Source organism: Urocampus carinirostris, chromosome 2 (assembly GCF_059441175.1).
Source record: "Urocampus carinirostris isolate Australia breed hairy pipefish chromosome 2, RoL_Ucar_1.0, whole genome shotgun sequence".
Classification (NCBI taxonomy): domain Eukaryota; kingdom Metazoa; phylum Chordata; class Actinopteri; order Syngnathiformes; family Syngnathidae; genus Urocampus; species Urocampus carinirostris.
This window is the reverse complement of record NC_142350.1, coordinates 63,402,060-63,422,468: the sequence shown is the minus strand read 5'-3', so window position 1 is coordinate 63,422,468 and position 20,409 is coordinate 63,402,060. Positions and strand designations below refer to the sequence as shown.

General features: G+C 43.2%; 1 protein-coding gene across 1 annotated transcript in view; it reads right to left on the bottom strand.

Moving 5' to 3' along the window:
• Positions 1 to 17,473, bottom strand: part of LOC148372974 (thrombospondin type-1 domain-containing protein 7A-like) — a 339,221-nt gene extending 321,748 nt beyond the window's left edge. The window contains exon 1 of the mRNA XM_088327730.1: positions 17,103 to 17,473. Within this exon, the coding sequence (XP_088183856.1) occupies positions 17,103 to 17,220 (118 nt within the window). The 5' untranslated portion in view covers positions 17,221 to 17,473. The remainder of the gene's footprint in view (positions 1 to 17,102) is intronic.
• Between the last annotated feature and the right edge of the window lie 2,936 nt (positions 17,474 to 20,409).

The following is a 20,409-nucleotide window of genomic DNA, read 5'->3' as shown; positions in this document are numbered from 1 at the left end:
CTCCCCCTCATGTTTGCGCTCTGTCCAAAGAAAGGAATCCACTTTCATATTAAAGGAAAAAAAACAACCTAGAAATGGAAGGCGTCGTCTCAAAGGGCCCATAAAAGTATGTCGAGCTTTTATTGCCTTCATCATCGTCTGTGTTAGCTTAGGATCTCTGGCACTCATTCATCTTTATCTGTTATCCTCAGCACCACCTTCACAGATTTTGTCTCTCAATAGAGAGCTCAGAGCGCAAAACTGCTCCGAGCCGCCTCACCTTCCGAAAAGAGATATTTCCACACAAGAACATAAAAACTCATGCGGGGAGGAACGGAAACGCGGCGCCTGTTCCCCCGCCGTTTCCGAGACAGGCCGCGTACTTGAAGCTTCGGGCTCATCAATATGCAAAACGTCAGCGCGTCGCTCGCCGCAAGAATATTCCCGACTCGCTGCACAAATGTACACAAAACACCATCTCGCTTTGCAGATTGAAGGATTTTATACATTTTGACTGTAAAGGATTTTATACGATTGACTAATGCAATGAATATTTTCACTGAGTGGGCTTTAGTTCAATGTACAAGCTGTTCGAAATGCATAATATTTTGTCTAGGAAATTTTGATAACAGGACTCTGACGGAGGACGGCAGGCATTGTTTTGAGAAGCGAGTCATCAAGGCGCTGTGCTGTGAGAATGATGTGCGCAAACAATTCTTTGGCACGCCCATGGGAGGAGCCGGCACACCATCTTGCGGGGAGAAGCGGGCCAATAAGAAAAAGCAGAAGGACTTCAGAAGAATGCTTCACACAGACTTCAACGTCACTTCTTCAGCCGTCTCAGATGAAAGTGTTGGAGAAATATAGGTCGAGAATTCTTCTCGTACGCTTTCAAAGAAATGCAGGAATGCAGATGACGTCAGAGGGAGTTTCTTGTTTTATTGTTGCATCTTCAGCGTCACAAGAGAACTCAGAACATTTTAGACATGCGTGGTCTTTTATAGCTTCAAAGAAGTAAAACTGAAAGGGGGGTTCAGCCCCGTGAGAGGGCTTACGTAACTTCTTCGGAAATGTTTTTCCCTCCGTTTTCTCAGAAACGCTTCCCTTAAGGAGGATTGTTTGTACTAATTCGTCTGCCAAGACTTTCCCAAAAGTCTGATGTCAGCACGTTTCTAATTGTTTGTACTAATTCATCTGCCAAGACTTCCCCGAAAGTCTGATGTCAGCACGTCTCTTTTCCACAACAAATGACACGTAGTTCTTCTGTCAGGGAAAATAAATCCGCCCCCGTGTGGAAATTTCAGCCTCCTGGTCATTTTTCTCTCAAGAAACAAGTGCGCATACACTGTAAGATGAATGTAGGTTGTGTTTGGTGAATGGAGTCAGATAACTCATTTGAACAATTTGGTAAACGGTACATTTTGATAATTAATTCCCAACAAGATGATCTGGGAGGCAGAAAGGACGAAAACCCAAACGTGATCGCGTTTCGATTTATGGAAAAATCTCGAAATCTCGAAATTCTTCAAATCAAGTCATGTTTATTTGTGATGCCCTTAATCACGAGTAGTCTCAAGGGGCTGCACAGACCACAGATGATTGCAAAAAACAGACTACACAATCCCCTGATCTAAAACCTACATGAGGGCAAGGAAAAAACTAAAACAAACCAATGCCAGCTGCTGTTAGTCACGAGGGAAGAAATGCAGTGGCAAACCCCAACCCAAACCTTAAACCTAACCCTAACCCTAAGCCACTAGAGCAGGCGTCATTGGTGTCATCTTTAAGCAGACTATATTTATTCGTCTTCATTTAATCCAAGGTCCATCGAGTCAGTCAGGACCAGAACCGAGACAGTACCCACTTGCGTTAAGTTTCTCTAAGCTTTATTGGGAAGAAAGGAAAGGATTGCACACGCGATCCGGTGATCGCTGGTCCTGGGAAGCAGGTCGCTTTAAACACGGAAGGGGCACTTCCGTGGCGAGCAATAGCGGTGTCGGGAACGGAAAAAAACGGGTCGGTAGCAAGATTTTTGAGCTTCTCTCACTGGAGTCACAAGTTTGGGCATGAGTTCTTTCATATATGGTCAAATTGCCTTGTTACAATATTGTGGGTTCAAATTACCGTATTTTCCCCATTATAAGGGGCACCCTAAAAAAATTGTCTTTTGCAAAACATTTTCATAAGGTCTTTAAATATCAGTGATTAAAATTACAAAACTTGTCAGGGAGGACCAGAACAGAGCAGGAGACCCCAGAGCGTTCGTTACAAGTCTTTTATTTGGGGAAGCGTACAGGGTTAGCGGGAGACGCGATGACCGTCGAACGTCAGCAGCAACGCCGTGAAGACAGCTTCGGGACACGTAGCCAATCGTAGCGTGGGACGGAAGCAGGTCGAGTTTACCGGGACTGAAGAGAAGATCGTAACGTGGAACGGAAGCAGGTCGGATCGGAGGCATGCAGAATCAGGTAAACAAGTAAAAAAGACACAGGAAAATCAGGCGAGTCAAACGGGGTAAAAAGTAATCCTCCGACAAAGAGTTCTCCGCGTAACGCGTTTAAAAAGGGAGCATTAACCAATCAGGAAGCACATTCCAGCGCGCCACATGATTACCCCAGGTGGCTCCACTTGGGTAATCATGACAAAACTGGGACAGGAGAGCAAAAAAACGTGGTCAGGATCAGCAACGACTCGAAAGCCAGGAGAGGAGAGTAGACGTGGTCAAGATCAAAAAACGGGTCAAAGCCGGGAAACAGACAGGAGCAAAATCAGGAGTAAGTCAGCGTCAAAAAGCTTGCCTGGCGTAAACTGAGGTTCGCGGACGGACTGACAACAGGTGACAGAAAAGAGTGGGATCGAATAGGGACAGGGAGCCAATCAGAGTCCGCGGCAGTTGCCGCCAAAGGAGCGGGCACAGGTGCATCACATCATGACACAGTCAGACTGCTTTGAAACATGACAACAATTTCAAGCATTTACAAGCACTTTCACCAAAAATTCTAACCTTGAATACAGCATTAAAATTCAAGCATTTTCAAGGATTTCAAGCACTCGTACAATCCCTGTTACTACCTAAATCCAGTAGAGAAAAGTTGACTATTCAAGTCCTGTGCATACCTATAAATTATTGTTGGTAATATACTGATTAAAGGGATAACCACTACTCTATTGTCTTTTTTCATTTTCTCCTTTTATACTTCCTTTTTTTCTAAACTTCTTTATACAACATAATAATTCATAATATAATGCATCAAAGCAAGTGAGCCGTTTGAGAGCCCGCTCTCTTTAATGTGTTGAGCCGAAAAAGCCGGTTCTCTAAAAAGAGACGGACTTCCTTTCACTACACAACTACCACATGTAATCCGATGTTGAATGATGCATGATGGGAAATCCCCAGGCGGCAGACGCATGCGCACAGTAGCATCGATCCGCTCGCTTCGTTTGAAACGGAAAAAAAAAACGATACCGAGATAGAGGCTACCGCGGCGAATTCGTTTGACTTGATTGATTTGCCGTTTCGTGATAGTCGGTGTTTGCCGGATGGTACCCATCATTGACAAATTTGCATTTTTCCGTACGGATTTTCTTGTACGTCGTACACGTCTTAAAATGCAAAATAAACATATTTTGTACGGCAAAAACGTACAGGTTGACAGGTGTGCTGATACAGTACGTGAGGTAACACCTGCAATGCCAGTAGATTCCTCTAGGGTTGTGTACTATGCATGGCGTAGGAGAATCAAAACAGATGGGGTTACAGGCCAGTCTAGAGAACTTATGTAATACACGATAGGCAGGCAGAAAAAGAGAAAAAGACCCGGGGCTCAAAATCAATGCGATATGTTACACCGAGATCCGGCACAACTCCCAGGGGCTGGATTACGTTTCAAAGCACGATGGCCGCCCGGAGCTTTTCCATCCATTGAGAAAGGAAACCGGCAGTTTTTTCGGTAAGTCTTTTGGAAGGCGCTATTATATTTGAGTGCACATTTGGCCGGTTACAGTATCAGGGCCGATTGTGGAACAATCCATAGACTTCATGACATACCGTATATTCCGGACTATAGAACGCACCTGATTATAAGCCGCACCCACCACACTTTATGCAGATAACCGCTTTTGTACTTACACAAGCCGCACCTCATATGAGCCGCATGCGCCCTCATTAAAATACGTATCACAATCACAAAATTAACCCAAACCCTACTTTGAGTCCCGTGATTTTAACCGATCATAAAGTACACAGTTCAAAAACCACAGCTGGCAAAATGAACGGAAAATGATACCGGTACTTAAGATTGTATGCAGACCTGCAGTGTCCGGGTCCCGTTTAAAGTAATCCAAGGAAAAAAAGTGTATATTTCCAAAGGTAAGGGCGGGAAAAATATATATCCACTATTGTCGCCGTGTCCACAAACACTCACCTTTACCGGTCCCCACTTGCCGTCATCCCCCGCGTCTGTTACGCCCCTTCTTTTTAATTGGTCAGTGCAAGACTTATCAGAATAAGTGTCCATAATAAATACAAATAAATACATTACAAAAATATACAGTTGCAAATACATATTATACATGGTTACGCATATTTACAAAGAAAGACAGTACACCAAGAAAGTTTTCAGAGTTTTAATAATAATATTATAACTTTCATCCCAAACCGTGCCTGTGAAGGGTAGCAAAACGCTACTAACAACACGCTCGCAATACAGTAAACGGGTCTATTAAAAAAATCATACCGTACTTTTAGAAAGCACGGTAAAACGTCCTCATCTTATCCTCATCCTATCATCGACGTCATCAAAGTCGTCTTCCTTTAGTATGGGAAAGAGACTTTGTCATATAAACGTCGTCCCACGCTCCCTTACTCAAAAACACGCTAGCAGCAGGACGACTCCCTTACTCAAAAACAAACTCGAGCGCCGCTGGCGGCTGTTAGAAAAATTACATAAATTGGCCGCATCACTGAATAAGCCGCAGGGTTGAACGTTTGGGGAAAAAGTAGCAGCTTATAGTCTGGAATTTACGGTATTTTGTAGTTAGATAGTCAGTCCGTCACGTTTTTGTCAGACGGACCCAAATGCAGGACACAAACACCAACAGGGGTAGGGGCATGATCTGATAGACCATTTGTTTGTAAACATCGTGACATATTCGGTGGGCGGGGCTTAGCCAGGAGGCTATGTAATCTCCGCGCTGGTCAAAACACTGAAGTAACCAAGATTTCGATTCTGCTAGTTTGGTCCTGATAAAAAAAAAAGAGTTGTGGATGAATTAAAGCTAAAAGATTGGACCAAGGCACTCATCAAGAACACTGGCGTTTGCAGCGCCCTACTGATAAGCGATGCAGGTACTGAATGGATGGATGGACTGTTAAAATTGTCCACTAGCAGTGTTACACCAGTTCCTTATTCTGTTTATCTCTATTTTCAAGAGACTGTCACAGATTATTGGACATACTTGACACTCTACCACTGATGTCTACTTACAAAAGGTACCATTCACAAAAGGTCTTGAAATGGGGAGGGAGAAAACAAAATGTGTTACAACCGTACCAGATCTCCCCTGTACAATGTTTCGCATTATTTTTGGACAAATACTTTAAAACTTTGAGTATATTGAGTTATATTTTAGGTTAAAAAAAGAGTGTGTTATTCATGATTAAATACAGAAACCATCACAATAGGGTAGGATGTTGTTTTACTTTTTTACTGTGTCGTATACTGTGTTAAATATGGTGGGATGACATCCAAGCCCTTTAGTGTTACCTGTGGTGTTCCGCAGGGTTCCGTACTTGGCCCCCTTCTTTTCAGTATTTACATGCTTCCATTTGGCTATATTATTTGTAAGTATAATATCAGTTCCCATTGCTACGCAGGTGAAACTCAACTATATTTTCCGATGGAGAAATCTGCCACAGTAAACTGTCGAAATTTGGAGGCCTGCCTTACTAAGATAAAGATGTCACTCAACTTTTTGCGTCTTAACTCTGAAAAGACCGAATGTTAGTTATTAGTCCATCTAAATGCCGTGACTTGTTCTCAAACACTGTTCTGAACATTGACAAATGTAACATTGCCCAGGGTGACTCAGTCAAAAATGTAGGTGTCACATTTGACCCCAATCTGTCCTTTAGAAATCCAGTTAAGAATATTACTACAACAGCTTTTATTCCATTTTCGCTAAAATTCACTCTATGCTGTCCCAGTCCGATGCATAGGTTATAATTCATGCGTTTGTTACCTCCCGTCTCGATTACTGTAATGCACTACTCTCCGGTCTCCCGAAGTCCAAATTCAAGAGCCTTCATCTCATCTCATCTCATCTCATTAGCCGTAGCGCTTATCCTCAGTAGGGTCGCGGGGGGGGCTGGAGCCCATCCCAGCCATCTCCGAGCAGTGGGCAGGGGACACCCTGAACTGGTTGCCAGCCAATCGCAGGGCACACAGGGACAGACAACTCATTTGCTCATTCATACCTAGGGACAATTTGGACCGGCCAATTCACCTGAAATGCATGTTTTTGGAACGTGGGAGGAAACCGGAGCGCCCGGAGGAAACCCACGCAAGCACGGGGAGAACATACAAACTCCGCACAGGAAGTCTGGAGCTGGATTTGAACCCACGACAGGTTCCCATGACATGAACTGTGCCGCACAAGCGCTAACCACTGCGCCGCCGTGCTGCCCTTCAGCTGGTACAAAATGCTGCAGCGAGGCTTTTAACCAAGATCACATGACCCCGATTTTAGCTAACCTGCATTGGCTTCCCATTATCTTAAGATGTGATTTTAAGTTTTTTTTGGTACAGAGATCGAGGCTACCGCGGCGAACTCCTTTGACTCGAACGATTTGCCGTTTCGTGATAGTCGGTGAATACCGGATGGTACCCATCATTGACAAATTTGCGTTTTTCAGTACAGATTTTCTTGTACGTTGTACACGTCTTCAAATGCATAATAAACGTACTTTGTACGACAAAAACCTACAGTTTGACAGGTATGGGTTGCCGACCCTGGGCATAGTACATATCAAAAGAAAGCTTGAACCTTCTTCTGTATTGGAAAAAATATTTTTCTAGTTTTTAGCATTGGTTAGTGAACAACTTAGGGGCGGCGGTAGCTCAGGATGTAGAGCGCATGTCTTGGGATCCCAGTTCGAATCCCGGCTCGAAGTGTCCTTGGGTAAGACACTGAACCCCTAATACCCCCAATAAGCAGGTGAGCGCCTTACATGGCTGCAAGGCCGCTATTGGGAAATGTGGAGCACATTGTAAAGCGCTTTGGGAAGTCGTTGACTTGAAAAGCGCTATATAAATGCAAATCATTTCATTTTATAAGGAGAAAGGACTTGCATCCACGATCCGATGATTGTCGGTCACGGGTAGCAGATAGCTGGAACGCGGAAGTGGCACTTCCGTGTTGAGCGAAGGTAGTTGTTGACGTGTTGAGAAAAAACAGGTCGATGGCCGGGGCGGAGGAGCGAAAACATAAATGGGTCCAGAAAAAGGTTGGCAATGGGAATCAGACAGAAAAACCGGGCAGGATAGAGTCAGGAGTCACAAAAGTTTGCCTAGCGTGTTGCGTAGGTTCACAGACAATCCGACGAGTGTTGTCTGGAAGGTGGGGGTTTAAAAAGAGAACAACAGCCAATCAGCGTCCGCGGCTGTTGGCGCCAACGGAGCAGACTTAGGTGCCATGACAGAGAACACGTTTAATCTGCGGATTTCTTCTTGGCTCTTGGGATCACTAGTAGACCAGCATTCTCAGAACAAAGGCTCCGGACTGGAACATAGGGGGAAATTAAATCTGAAAGATATGAGGGAGCAAGTCCATGCATGATTTTGTATACTACCAACAGAACCTTAAAATCACATCTTAAACTAACAGGGAGCCAATGCAGGTTAGCTAAAATCGGGTTCATGTGATCAAACTTTATTCTCTCAGTTAAAAGCCTTGCTGCAGCATTTTGTACCAGCTGAAGGCTCTTCATTTTGGTCTTTGGGAGGCCGGAGAGTAGTGCATTACAGTCATCGAGACAGGAGGTAACAAACCCATGAATTATAATCCCAGCATCAGACTGGGACAGCATGGGGCGAATTTTAGCAATGTTGCGAAGATGCAAAATAGCTGTTCTGGTAATCATTATCGTTCGATTACATTCACAACAAATACAAGACGAAGTGGTTTTGGTGATATGTTCGCCGTCACATTCCCGAAAAGTGATATAAAAGTGAGATAAAACGAGGTAAAAATTGCGATAGTAGCTAGGGGATGCAAATCTCGGCAGGGATGCATTTCTCGGCTGGATTGAAAAACGGGACGAAGGTGGCCTGGCGTGGGAGCCCGGGCGTAATCAGGGCTGACCTACAGCCAGGAGGATGTAGGTTAAGTTGCAAGCTCTTCGCCGACTGCACCGTTCCCCTTCCTCAAGTCCGCTCTCTTTCCTGGCTTGTTAAATCCCTGCTGCTTTAATCTCCTTAGCGGGCTACATCCTCTTTAAAGATGCAAGAAGAGGCGGCGCGCTGCGTCAAACCACGCCGCCAAGAACCAGCAGGCACGACAGGCAAAAGTCGGTAACCAGAATAAAAGTTTGACAGCCTGACGTGGAATCGTGACACGGTTGGAATATAAACTAGGGGAAATAGTAGGATAGAATATTCCATTTTTGAGTCCTCAGAACCGCCTGTCTTTAAAACATGGCTACGCGATATACTCTTTTTGCTTGAATTCCAAAAATAATAAAATTGATGGTTTTGCTCCACTATTTTTCAATCTTCCCTCCTGAAAATATAGTATAGTGTCAAGAACCGGATCTGGATCAGGACCCAAATGCGTGACGTTTCTCACACAAGTCTTTTATTTTACGGGAAAGGGGGAGTCATGCATGTTAGGCAGCAGTCTGGCGTGGAATGGTAGGAAGGCAGAGGCCGACAAGATCGATACCAAGTGCACGAGTAGATATCGGACAGATGGGGTCGATACCGGACAGGATGGAACTGACAGGATTGATATTGAAACAGGATATCGGAATTAAACCGGACAAACTAGACGGGAATGAAAACTGGAGGGAATAATGAACAGGACAAAAGTAGACAGGAACGAAACTGGAAACCGATATTAAACAGGACAAAATAAACGGGAACAATACCGGACAGGAAATACCAACAGGAAACAGGACCGAGCCAGAACCCACGTCTTGCGGGGCAGAGGTTTGTTGGTGGACCGACCAAAAAAGAGTTAGAGCACTGAGCTTAAATAGACGGAAAGCCAATCTGTGAATAAGCTGTAGATGGCGCCTCACGGGCGGGGCCAGGTGGGCGCCATGGCAACTGTGACCTGATTGCGATATTTCGAATGTCTATCACACAAAATACTGAGGTAAACGTTCATCCATGCAGCATTGCCACGACAACTCTGGTTACCCAGATGTGTTTCATGATTAGTAAATATCTATAGGATATTTAAAAGCGTTGTGTTCCTTCAATGACATCACAGTTTATTTACGTGTTGGGGATTTAAGTAACGGGTTTAATGTAGCCTTATGTAGCGGAGTAAGAGTACAGTTTCTTATCACAAATCATTACATGATTTAAGTACATCCAATTAACAATAGATTACAAGTCGAATTGTAACAGGATATCAAAATTAAACAGGACAAATTAGACGGAACGAAAACTGGAGATGGGGCAGCACGGCGACGCAGTGGTTAGCGCATGTGTGGCACAGTTCAAGTCATGGGAACCTCCTAAGTGGGTTTAAATCCAGCTGCAGACTTCCTGTGTGGAGTTTGTATGTTCTCCCCGTGCTTGCGTGGGTTTCCTCCAGGCACTCCGGTTTCCTCCCACATTCCAAAAAAAAGCATGCATTTCAGGTGAATTGGCCGGTCCAAATTGTCCCTAGGTGTGAATGAGCGAGTGAGTTGTCTGTCCCCGTGTGCCCTGCGATTGGCTGGCAACCAGTTCAGGGTGTCCCCTGCCCACTGCCCGATGATTGCTGGGATGGGCTCCAGCACCCCGCGACCCTACTGAGGATAAGCGGTGCAGCTAATGAGATGAGATGAAAACTGGAGATAATAATAAATAGTATAAAAATAGATGGGAACGATACCGGACAGGAAACGCAAGCAGGAAACCCACGTTTTGCGGGTGCAGAGGTTCGTTGACGGACTGAAGAAGGGTGAGTGAGAGCACTGAGCTTGAATACAAGGAAAGGCACTCTGTCATTGAGCCGCAGCTGGCGCCACACGGGCAGGGCCAATTGGGCGCCATGGCAACCGTGACAGTATACTAGAGCTGGATGTCAGGGTCTAGTGACTACTAACTCTAAATTTAGTCGGGCACCCACACCAATCCCACCCCTCGCACCACCATAGACCTTCATATATCCATCCACGGCTGGGTAACTGAAACATTGAGTTTTACTTGCTAAACCGGACACGATCAGTAATGGTGTGATGTTATAATGTTTCGATTAATTGCAATTTCAGATTATTATTATTTTTTTGTTTTTGTTTTTGTGTTTTTGTCACGGTTGCCATGGCGCCCAATTGGCCCCGCCCGTGTGGCGCCAGCTGCGATTCATTAACAGATTGGCTTTTCGTCTTTTTAAGCTCAGTGCGCTCTCTTTTAGTTTGTCAGTCCGTCAACAAACTTCTACCCCGCAGGACGTTGGTTTCGACACAGTCCTATTCCTGTTGATATTTCCTGTCCAGTATCGTTCCTGTTTATTTTAACCTGTTTAATTTCGGTTTCCAGTTTTGTTTCCGTCTATTTTGTCCTGTTTATTATTTTCTCCAGTTTTCGCTCCTGTCTAGTTTCTCCTGTTTATTTTCGATATCCTGATTCGTTATCTATCTTGTCTGTCCCGTCCTGTCCGGTATAAATCCCATCTGTCCGGTATCAACTCGGGCAATTAGAATCGATCTCGTCGGTTCCTTCCTGTCTTTCCATGCCAGACCGGCTTCCTAACGTGCATGACTCCCCATTTCCCGTAATATAAAAGGCTTGTGTGAGAACGTCACGCGATTGGGTCCTGATCCAGTTCTGGTTCCTGACAGTTTTCGTATTTCAGAGGCTTGTATGTCTTTTTATGAATATTGAATATATTGTATCATTGATAAAACTGAATTTCACAAGTTTTTACTATCTATCTTTTCCTTGCAATGGGGAGAAAAACATTACCATAACGATTGCTTGTTATATTCAACAATTTTGTTTATTATAAAAAAAGAAGGAAGGAAAAGGAAATTCACTTTTTTTATGTAATTTTACTGTTCTCATAATTAAAATATATCAAAAGAATTTTCTATATTTTGAATAAATCATTCCTAAATGTATATTCTAAGTTTTGTATTGGAAGAAGACATAAGAAAAGTAAGATTGAATAAATATTTGAAATATGATAAAATGTCTGGGACAGTACCTAGAAATGGAGAATTAAATATTTGAGTGGTTTGAAGCCCAGAGACAAACTGGATATGAAGTGTCTCGCTAAATCTTGGTTAGCAATCATTTAACATTACAGAAACCAAGAACTATGAAGGGTTCACCACTTCCAAATTTGAGAGGCCATTTAAGAAGTAAACTATACTTGCTATCACGTGTAACCTCATACTCTCACACATTCACATTTATACTCTCATACAGTCATACCATGCACAAACACTACTATATTCTTTCCTACACAGTACTATATTCTCTCACACTTCCTATTATCCCCTCATACTCACACACCAATATGCCCACAGACATACTACTATACACACTCTACTATACTCTCTCACAGAAATACTACTATACTCTCATACACACACAGCTATGCTTTCACAAACATACTACTATACTCACGCTCTCTCATTACTATACTCCAGCACACAAACTACTACAGACTCTCTCACACTCTAGTATACTCTCTCACAATCACCACTGTACCACCCCTCACACTCACAGATACAAAGTACGAGAGACCATCACACAGACTATTATACTCTCTCACACACACTACTATTCTTTCTCACGCTCTATTAAAGGGGTTTTACACACCTCGTGTAATATTCACTTCACCTCTAAGTGTCGTTTTACTTTGCGTATTTTTGGTAACCATGGCAACGCACACCGATCTGTGTGTATATGTTGTACAGTTGGATGTCAAACTGGAGTTGGTCCCAGTATAGTAGTATGTGTGAAAAAGTCAAATAGTGTGTGTATGAGAGTATAGTAGTACCGTAAATTCCGGACTATAAGCCGCTACTTTTTTCCCAAACGTTCAACCCTGCGGCTTATTCAGTGATGCGGCCAATTTATGTCATTTTTCTAACGGCTGCCAACGGCGCTCGAGTACAAAAAAGTAAGATTTAGACCGGTGGAATATATGCGCCGAGGAAGACTGCAACTTCTTAGCTTGTGCACAAATTAAATTAGCGTAGAAATATCCATGCAAAAAGAAAGGCACATGACGCAGCTTTCAAGCTAAATGCAATCGAGCAGTTCGATAAAGAAGGATTCAGAGCTACTGCACGTAAACTTTACTAGCGTGTTGCTAGCGTGTTTTTGAATAAGGGAGCGTGGGACGACGTCTATATGACATAGTCTCTTTCCCATACTGGGGAAGACGACTTTGATGACGTCAGTTATAAGAAGGAAGATGAGGACGGTTTACCGTGATTACTACAAGTACGGTATGTTTTATTAACTGAGCCGTTTACTGTATTGCGAGCGTGTTGTTAGTAGCGTTTTGCTACCCTTCACAGGCACGGTTTGGGATGAAAGTTAGAATATTATTATTAAAGCTTTGAAAACTCTCTCGGTGTACCGTCTTTCTTTGTAAATATGTGTAACCATGTATAATATGTATTTGCAACTGTATATTTTTGTAATGTATTTGTTTTAGAGACTTATTCTGATATGTTTTCCACGGGCGAATCAAAAAGAAGGGGCGAAAACAACGGGGGCTGACGGGAAGTGGAGTAAAGGTGAGACGTGTTTGTGGACGCAGCGGACAATAGTGGATATATATTTTTCCCACCCTTACCTTTGGAAATATACATTTTTTTCCTTTGGATTATTTTCAACAGGACCCGGACTCTGCAGGTCTGCATCAAACCTTAAGTACCGATATCATTTTCCGTTCATTTTGTCGGCTGTGGTTTTTGGACTGTGTACTTTATATTCGGTTACAATCGCGGGACTCAAAGTCGGGTTTGGGTTAAATTTTTGATTGTGTTACATGTTTTAATGTGGGCGCATGCGGCTTATATACAGGTGCGGCTTGTGTATGTACAAAAGTGGTTTCCTCTTATAATGTGGTGGGTGCGGCTTATAATCAGGTGCGCTCTATAGTCCGGAATTTACGGTATGTGTGAGGGAGTGTACTCGTATGTGTATCAGAGTGTAGTAGTATGTGTGAGAGCGTATAGAGGCATATATGAGAGTATAGTAGTATGTATGGGTACAGTAGTGTTTGTCCATGGTGTATGATTCCATTTGTATTAGACTTAGTACGTTTTACTACTCAAACGGTCTCTCATATCTCATTTCTTCTACTTTTTTAATTTCGTGGTTATTTAAAAGCAGCTTAAAGGTTTCTGCTTCAAGGCGAGTATGCACGGTAATATGTAACTAGTTACTTTCAGAGAAACTCGCTACCCTGGGGATGTCAGTAATCTGGGGGGTAATGTAATTACTTTTAAAACTGAGTAACAAGTAAGTAATTACTGTTTTTCAATGCCCAACACTGCTTGCCACTGCCACCTCTGGCCTAAAGTGTAATTACAGACTTGTTTATGGTACTACTCGCCCCTGCACCTTGCCAAAAAACTGCGAAGTGCACGACCCAAAATGCTATGAGCTATAAGCTAATAAACGCAGGTGCATTTCAAAGAATTTAACAAATAAATGAAAACATCGTTGAGAGGCCAAAGTAATTCAACAAAGTAGTCAAAGTATCATACAACTGCTATTTTAACACACACTAAACATACAAATACACGCAACAAATGAGAATTAAACATCAAAAAGTTAATCATCAGAATGTTAAACTGCACTTATTTTCTGTAACTGTTTGCTAGCTTAAAGCTAACATGAAAGGGAAAAATAAATGGGGCAAGAGAATATTTTCAAACCGCTACGTTGACACAAACGGCATACTCTAGCAACCTAGCTTATTCTTGAGATCGCTAAAACAACAAACGGACTTAATACCTTTTATACAGTATTTTGAGTTCTGCACTTCTTTGTGTAGCCTCATGACATTTCCGTAGTTATCTAACACTTGTAGTAAATCCATGGTAATAACAATCTTCTTTTAGCAAAGTTAGGAAACGTTTTATCCCTATGTTACCTTCACTAAGTTACATCTTTAGCTAATATGCTCGGTACTCCCATGTAAAAGATGTAGTGATTTATGAATAACTTTTCCTGAGTAGCCATGCTAACAAATCAAATTATGGCTAACTATGTAGCCACCTGTAGCGTGCCGTCAAGGGAGGCAGTTGAGGCTGTGCCTCACTTGTCTTCCTGGAAATAATTGATTATAAAAGCAATTTCCTGGGAAGATAAGCAGTCAGTTTCAGGAAAAGCAGGATGCTTTCTTGCTAGCATTTCCTGAATAAATGTGTCATGTGACCAAGCTGTGTTATGATTACCGATGTGATTCACCTGTGCCCGTTCTTTTGGCGCCAACTGCCTCGGACTCTGATTGGCTCCCGGTCCCTATTTAAACCCACTCCAGTCTGCCCCCTTTTGTCAGCCCGTCTGCGAACCTCAGTTAACACTAGGCAAGCCTTTTTCGACCCTGACTCCCACCTGTTTTTTTGCTCGTGTCTGTCCCCCGGCTTCAACCCATTTTTAATCATGACCACGTCTACTCTCCCGTCCCGGCTTTCGACCTCTTTTTGTCCCCGACCACGTCTACTCTCCTTTCCTGGCTTACGACTCGCTTACGACCCCGACCAAGTTTTTACTCTCCTGTCCCGGCTACTGACCCGTTTTTCCGTGCCCGACACTGTCATCGCTCGCCACGGAAGATCCACTTCAGCGTTTAGAGCGACATGCTTCCCGCGTCCAGCAATCGCCTGATCGTGGGCGCAACTCTTTGTCTTCCTTCAATAAATCTTGTGAAAAACGTAACGCAATTGGGTCCTGTTTCCGTTCTGGTAAACATGCTAGCCTAATGGTAAAAAACCCAGGAATGTCTTGTGAAGTATGAGGTGTCATCATGAAAATATTAAATAGATGATATGTGAAATGGATAAAGTTATTCAGGATTGGAGTTGATTCTCATCTAACTTCAAAATGTTTGGATATTTTTGTTCAAAGTTGCTGAATTTTCACAATATATCATAACAATTATCAATATTCAGTATGTATTGTATTACGTCAAAGGGCTGAACAGATGACAGACTATAATTATACTATTATTATTACTGTGGTGAGCGTCTGGAGATGCAGAGTGAGGCATGTAATTCTCTTGCCTCATGGCAGAGGGCGATAGTGAGACTGAGGAATCTGATTTGCCGCACACCTCAGCCTTTTTTTTTTGTTTGACTCTTGACTTTTATTCTGTTGTAATAGACACACTTATATTTATTTTTGCACTGTTTACATTTGCGTTGTAGGTATCTAAAAAATAGTACCTAAACTCTCTGGTCTTTGGTAACGGTAAATATAGACGAATTGAAAAAAAAACAGCTTTAATGATAATGAAATTTCTAAGCAAAAGGTATTGAATCGTATCGATAGATATTATCCTGTATATACTTGGATCAGATCGATACCAGCATTTTCTGTATCGCCCACCCGAGAAGCCACACCAACTTTCTCACATTAAAGAAACCACGTTCCTTTAATGTTCAGTCCGGTATTGTTCCCGTTACATACATTTTTGTCCTGTTAAATTTCAGGTTCCAGTTTATTATTTTCTCCAGTTTTCGTTCCCGTCTAGTTTCTCCAGTTAATTATCGGTATCCTGATTTGTTGTCAATCCTGTCTGTCCCTTCCTGTCCTCAATTGACCCCATCTGTCCAATATCAACTTGGGCAATTGGATTCAGTCTCGTCAGTCTTCCTGTCCTTCCACGCCAGACCGGCTTCCTAACGTGCATGACTCCCCATTTCCCGTAAAGTAAAAGGCTTGTGTGAGAACGTCACGCGATTGGGTCCTGTCTCTGTTCTGGTTCTGACAGGTTCAGATATTGGAGGTCTCATATATTCGAGACAAAAAAAAATCAAAAGTTCTGCTTGAAATGCATCCTTCCAGGAAACCCGTTCTCCTCAGAAGTTTTCCAGGAAACCAGTATTTAAGCAATGTTCAGCTGTTCTTTACTGAAGAATGGTAAAAGCTGGTAAATATACTCTTTTTCAAATAAAAGATGAAGTTCAAAGCTTCTATCGATATGTCCGATGACCAGGGTTGGGTAGGGTTACTTTAACTTGATCACTTTCAATTACTTTTGGATTACCCCAATACCAAATATGCTAATAAAAGACAAAAGAAACTAAATATGAATAAAATGATGGCTCACAACACGTGGTAAGCTTTCTCTCCTGGCTTTGATCTCCGGCAAAACGAACATAAAATGTGACCGAAACAAAATGAAAATAAATCCAAACAGCTTGCCAACATCATTTTTGCCGTTCCATGTGTTCCGTTACTCCCCAAGCCTGCACAAAATGTAGTCATTTTATTCATATTTAGTTTAGTTTGTCTTTTATTAGCATATTCGGTATTGGAGTAATCCAAAAGTAATTGAAAGTAATCCAGTTAAAGTAACCCTACCAAACCCTGACTATATAACTACAGAACTACATTTTCTGTAGACCTTCGAAAATAAGTCTAAACGACAAAAATATGCAGGCACCGTCACTTCCCATTTGAGCGTAACGTCTCAAATTGAAGGCGTTAATATAACAGGAACCAAATTTATCAAGAACATTTAAAAAGAAGCCCACCCTACGTACCCCTGGTTCCTCCCCCTCCCCTGGAATAACGCCTGAACGCCATCATCACCTGAGAAGAACATAATCCAGTGCAGCAGATGACCGCAAATTGCAATCCAGGTCATGTTTCTCCTTCCTTTCAAGTTGTTTTGAAGGCATCAAGTGGTCTACCCTTACCCCCTTAGCCCCTTACCTGTTTCCCAGAAGTAGACGGACTTGCCCCCGTCGTCCGTCTGCGCCACCAGCCGCCGGAGAACGCCAAAAACCAGCAGTGACACCACCAGGTGCCATCTGCCCCCCCGCCACCCCATGGTCCGGGAGAAGAAAAGGAAAAAGTAAATCCACTCGGTTCGCTGGAGGTCAGTGAAGGAAAAACTGCAGGGAAGAAAAAACGGTAGTCCTAAAAAAGAGGCGTCAAGAAGTGGAAGGAGTTGAAGGACGGTGGAAGGGGTGATGGAGAGGACGGAGGGTGGGGTGGTTATACAAGAAGAGGAGGAAGGAGGTGTAGGTCAGCAGGAGAAGTGTTGGAGGTTTCGGAGAGGCTCCTCCATGGCGTCCTCCCTCCTGCGCTGTCGTCTTCTGTGCGAGGCGACAGTGGGCGAGGATCTGCAGTGAGCGCGCTCTCTCTCTCTCTCTCTCTCTCTCTCTCTCACCCACATCTCTTGCTCGCTCATTTGCTCTTTCCTCCCCCTCGCATCATCATTACCTGGCTTGTCCCCCTCTCACTTCCCTTTATTAAAGGTATTCCCAAATAGATTTATTTTTCGGACCCGGATCTAGGTTTACCCAAGAGGGTGGGCACGGAGAAATCTCGAGGGGACATCCCCCAATGCTGGCTTTTTTTACTCTCTGCATTTCTCCGGGCTTGGGATTTATGTCCAGTTGAGGCTGCATTATTTTTATTTTTTTCTATTTTTCTATTTTCATCTCATCTCATCTCATTAGCTGCACCGCTTATCCTCAGTAGGGTCGCGGGGGTGCTGGTGCCCATCCCAGCCATCTCCGGGCAGTGGGCAGGGGACACCCTGAACTGGTTGCCAGCCAATCGCAGGGCACACGGGGACAGACAACTCACTCGCTCATTCACACCTCGGGACAATTTGGACCGGCCAATTTTATTTACCATATATCTATATCTATTATCACGTCTGTCTGTGTAGCTCCACACTTCTAGTCCTGTTGACCTGCGTGCATAAGTTGGTAGTAACAAGTTACCTTTACTTCATTCTATTTACTTGAGTAGGTTTTGGGAGATTTTATACTTCTAAGACTATTCTTAAATTAGTGTAGAAGAATCTGTACTCTTACGCCACTACATTGAACTGGGCCACATTGAACTAGGCTACATTGAACTAGGCTACATTGAACCCGTTACTTAAATCGCTTCCACGTAAGTACGTGTCTCTCTGACTGTACTAAGGTGAATTTATTTTGCCGGCGACCTCGTTTCTTTTATTGAAAATTGTTAAAACGTCATATTATAAGATATAACGAAATTGTGAATAACGAAATTGTGAATATGATTAATTGCTGTTAAGATTGTTGAGAAAAATTGTTCAGACCTCACATTGTTTATTTGCTGGTAATAGTGGCAAAAAAATTGTTCAAACCCAAAAAATGACCAGTGACCCAAAAAAAACCACCAGGTTGCAGTTGCGAGCGGGATTAGAAACTTTTTTTTTTACTAAACTATATGTGAAGTTTATATATACATACATAAATACATTCTGTACATACATACTTACTGTCATTATTTGCCAATTGCTCTTACCTGCACTTACTCATTTAGCCCCAGCTGCTAATTGTTTCCGAATTAGTTCTCCTCCTATTTATACACGTCATTTTCATTCACTTCTTGTCAGTCCGTCAGCGAACCTGAGCCTATACAAGGCAAGCACTTTTTGACCCTGGCTCCCGTCTGCCCTGTCCTGTCCTGTATTCTGCTCGTCTGTCCCTGGCTTCCCAATCGTCTCTGGTAACCTGACTTGTCCCGATCCCCGACCACGCTCCGTTCTCCTCTCCCGGATGCCGGACTTGCTTCCGATCTCCGACCACGCTCCACGCTCCATTCTCCAGTCCCGGCTGCCCGACTTGCTTCCGATCTCCGACGACGCTCCGTTCTCCTTTCCCGGCTGCACGACTTGCTTCCGATCTCGACCATGCTCCAGTCTCCCTTCTCGGCTGCCCGACTTGCTTCCGATCTCCAAACAAGCTTAGTTCTCCCGTCCTGGCTGCCCAACTTGCTTCAGATCTATGACCACGCTTTGTTCGCGAGGGCTTCCTGCTCCTGCTGCCCAGCGAGTACCGTATCGCTGTTCTTTTTTTCCCTGCGCCTGACTTCCTCGATTCCCCAATATTATTAGCATTATAGGCATAAGCTTTTTCTGAAACATACGCGTTTGGGTCCACTGCTATTTATTCAATCAACAGAGGGTTCACCAAAACAAACTGAATACGCAGATTTACAATTCCACTTGTAATCTATTGTTGATTGAATGTACTTGAATAATTTAATGATTTGTGATAAGAAACTGTACTCTTACTCCGCCACATAAGGCTACATTAAACCCGTTACTTAAATCCCCAACACGTAGATAAACTGTGATGTCATTGAAGGAACACAACGCTTTTAAATATCCTATAGATATTTACTAATCATGAAACACATCTGGGTAACCAGAGTTGTCGTGGCCATGCTGCATGGATGAACGTTTACCTCAGTATTTTGTGTGATAGACATTCGAAATATTGCAATCATGTCACGGTTGCCATGGCGCCCACCTGGCCCCGCCCGTGTGGCGCCATCTGCAGCACATTCACAGATTGGCTTTCCGTCTATTTAAGCTCAGTGCTCTAACTCTTTTTTGGTCGGTCCACCAACGAACCTCTGCCCCGCAAGACGTGGGTTCAGACCCGGTCCTGTTTCCTGTTGGTATTTCCTGTCCGGTATTTTGTCCTGTTTAATATCGGTTTCCAGTTTCATTCCTGTCTACTTTTGCCCTGTTTATTATTCCCTCCAGTTTTCATTCCCGTCTAGTTTGTCCGGTTTAATTTCGATTTCCTGTATCAATATCAATCCTGTCTGTCCCGTCCTGTCCGGTATCGACCCCATCTGTCCGATCTCTGGTCGGACAATCGGTGTCGATCTTGTCGGTCTCTGGCTTCCTGTCTTTCCACGCCAGAATGATGCCTAACGCGCATGACTCGCCATTTCCCTTAAAATAAAAGCCTTGTGCGAGAAACGTCACGCATTTGGGTCCTGATCCTATTCTGGTACTTGACAAATCAAAGCTCAATTTCGGATATCATTAACTCATTCAGTGCCATAACGGCTAAATACATTTTAAGAAGTATTGTCCCCGAACGCATTTTTTGTAACGGTTCAGTCCCAATGTTGATGATAAACGCATAAAGAGGACTTATACAACAAAATGTACGTTTTTATATTTCAAAAAATTGAAAAAGGAACACATCAACCTGACTTTTTGTTGCCGAGTGTA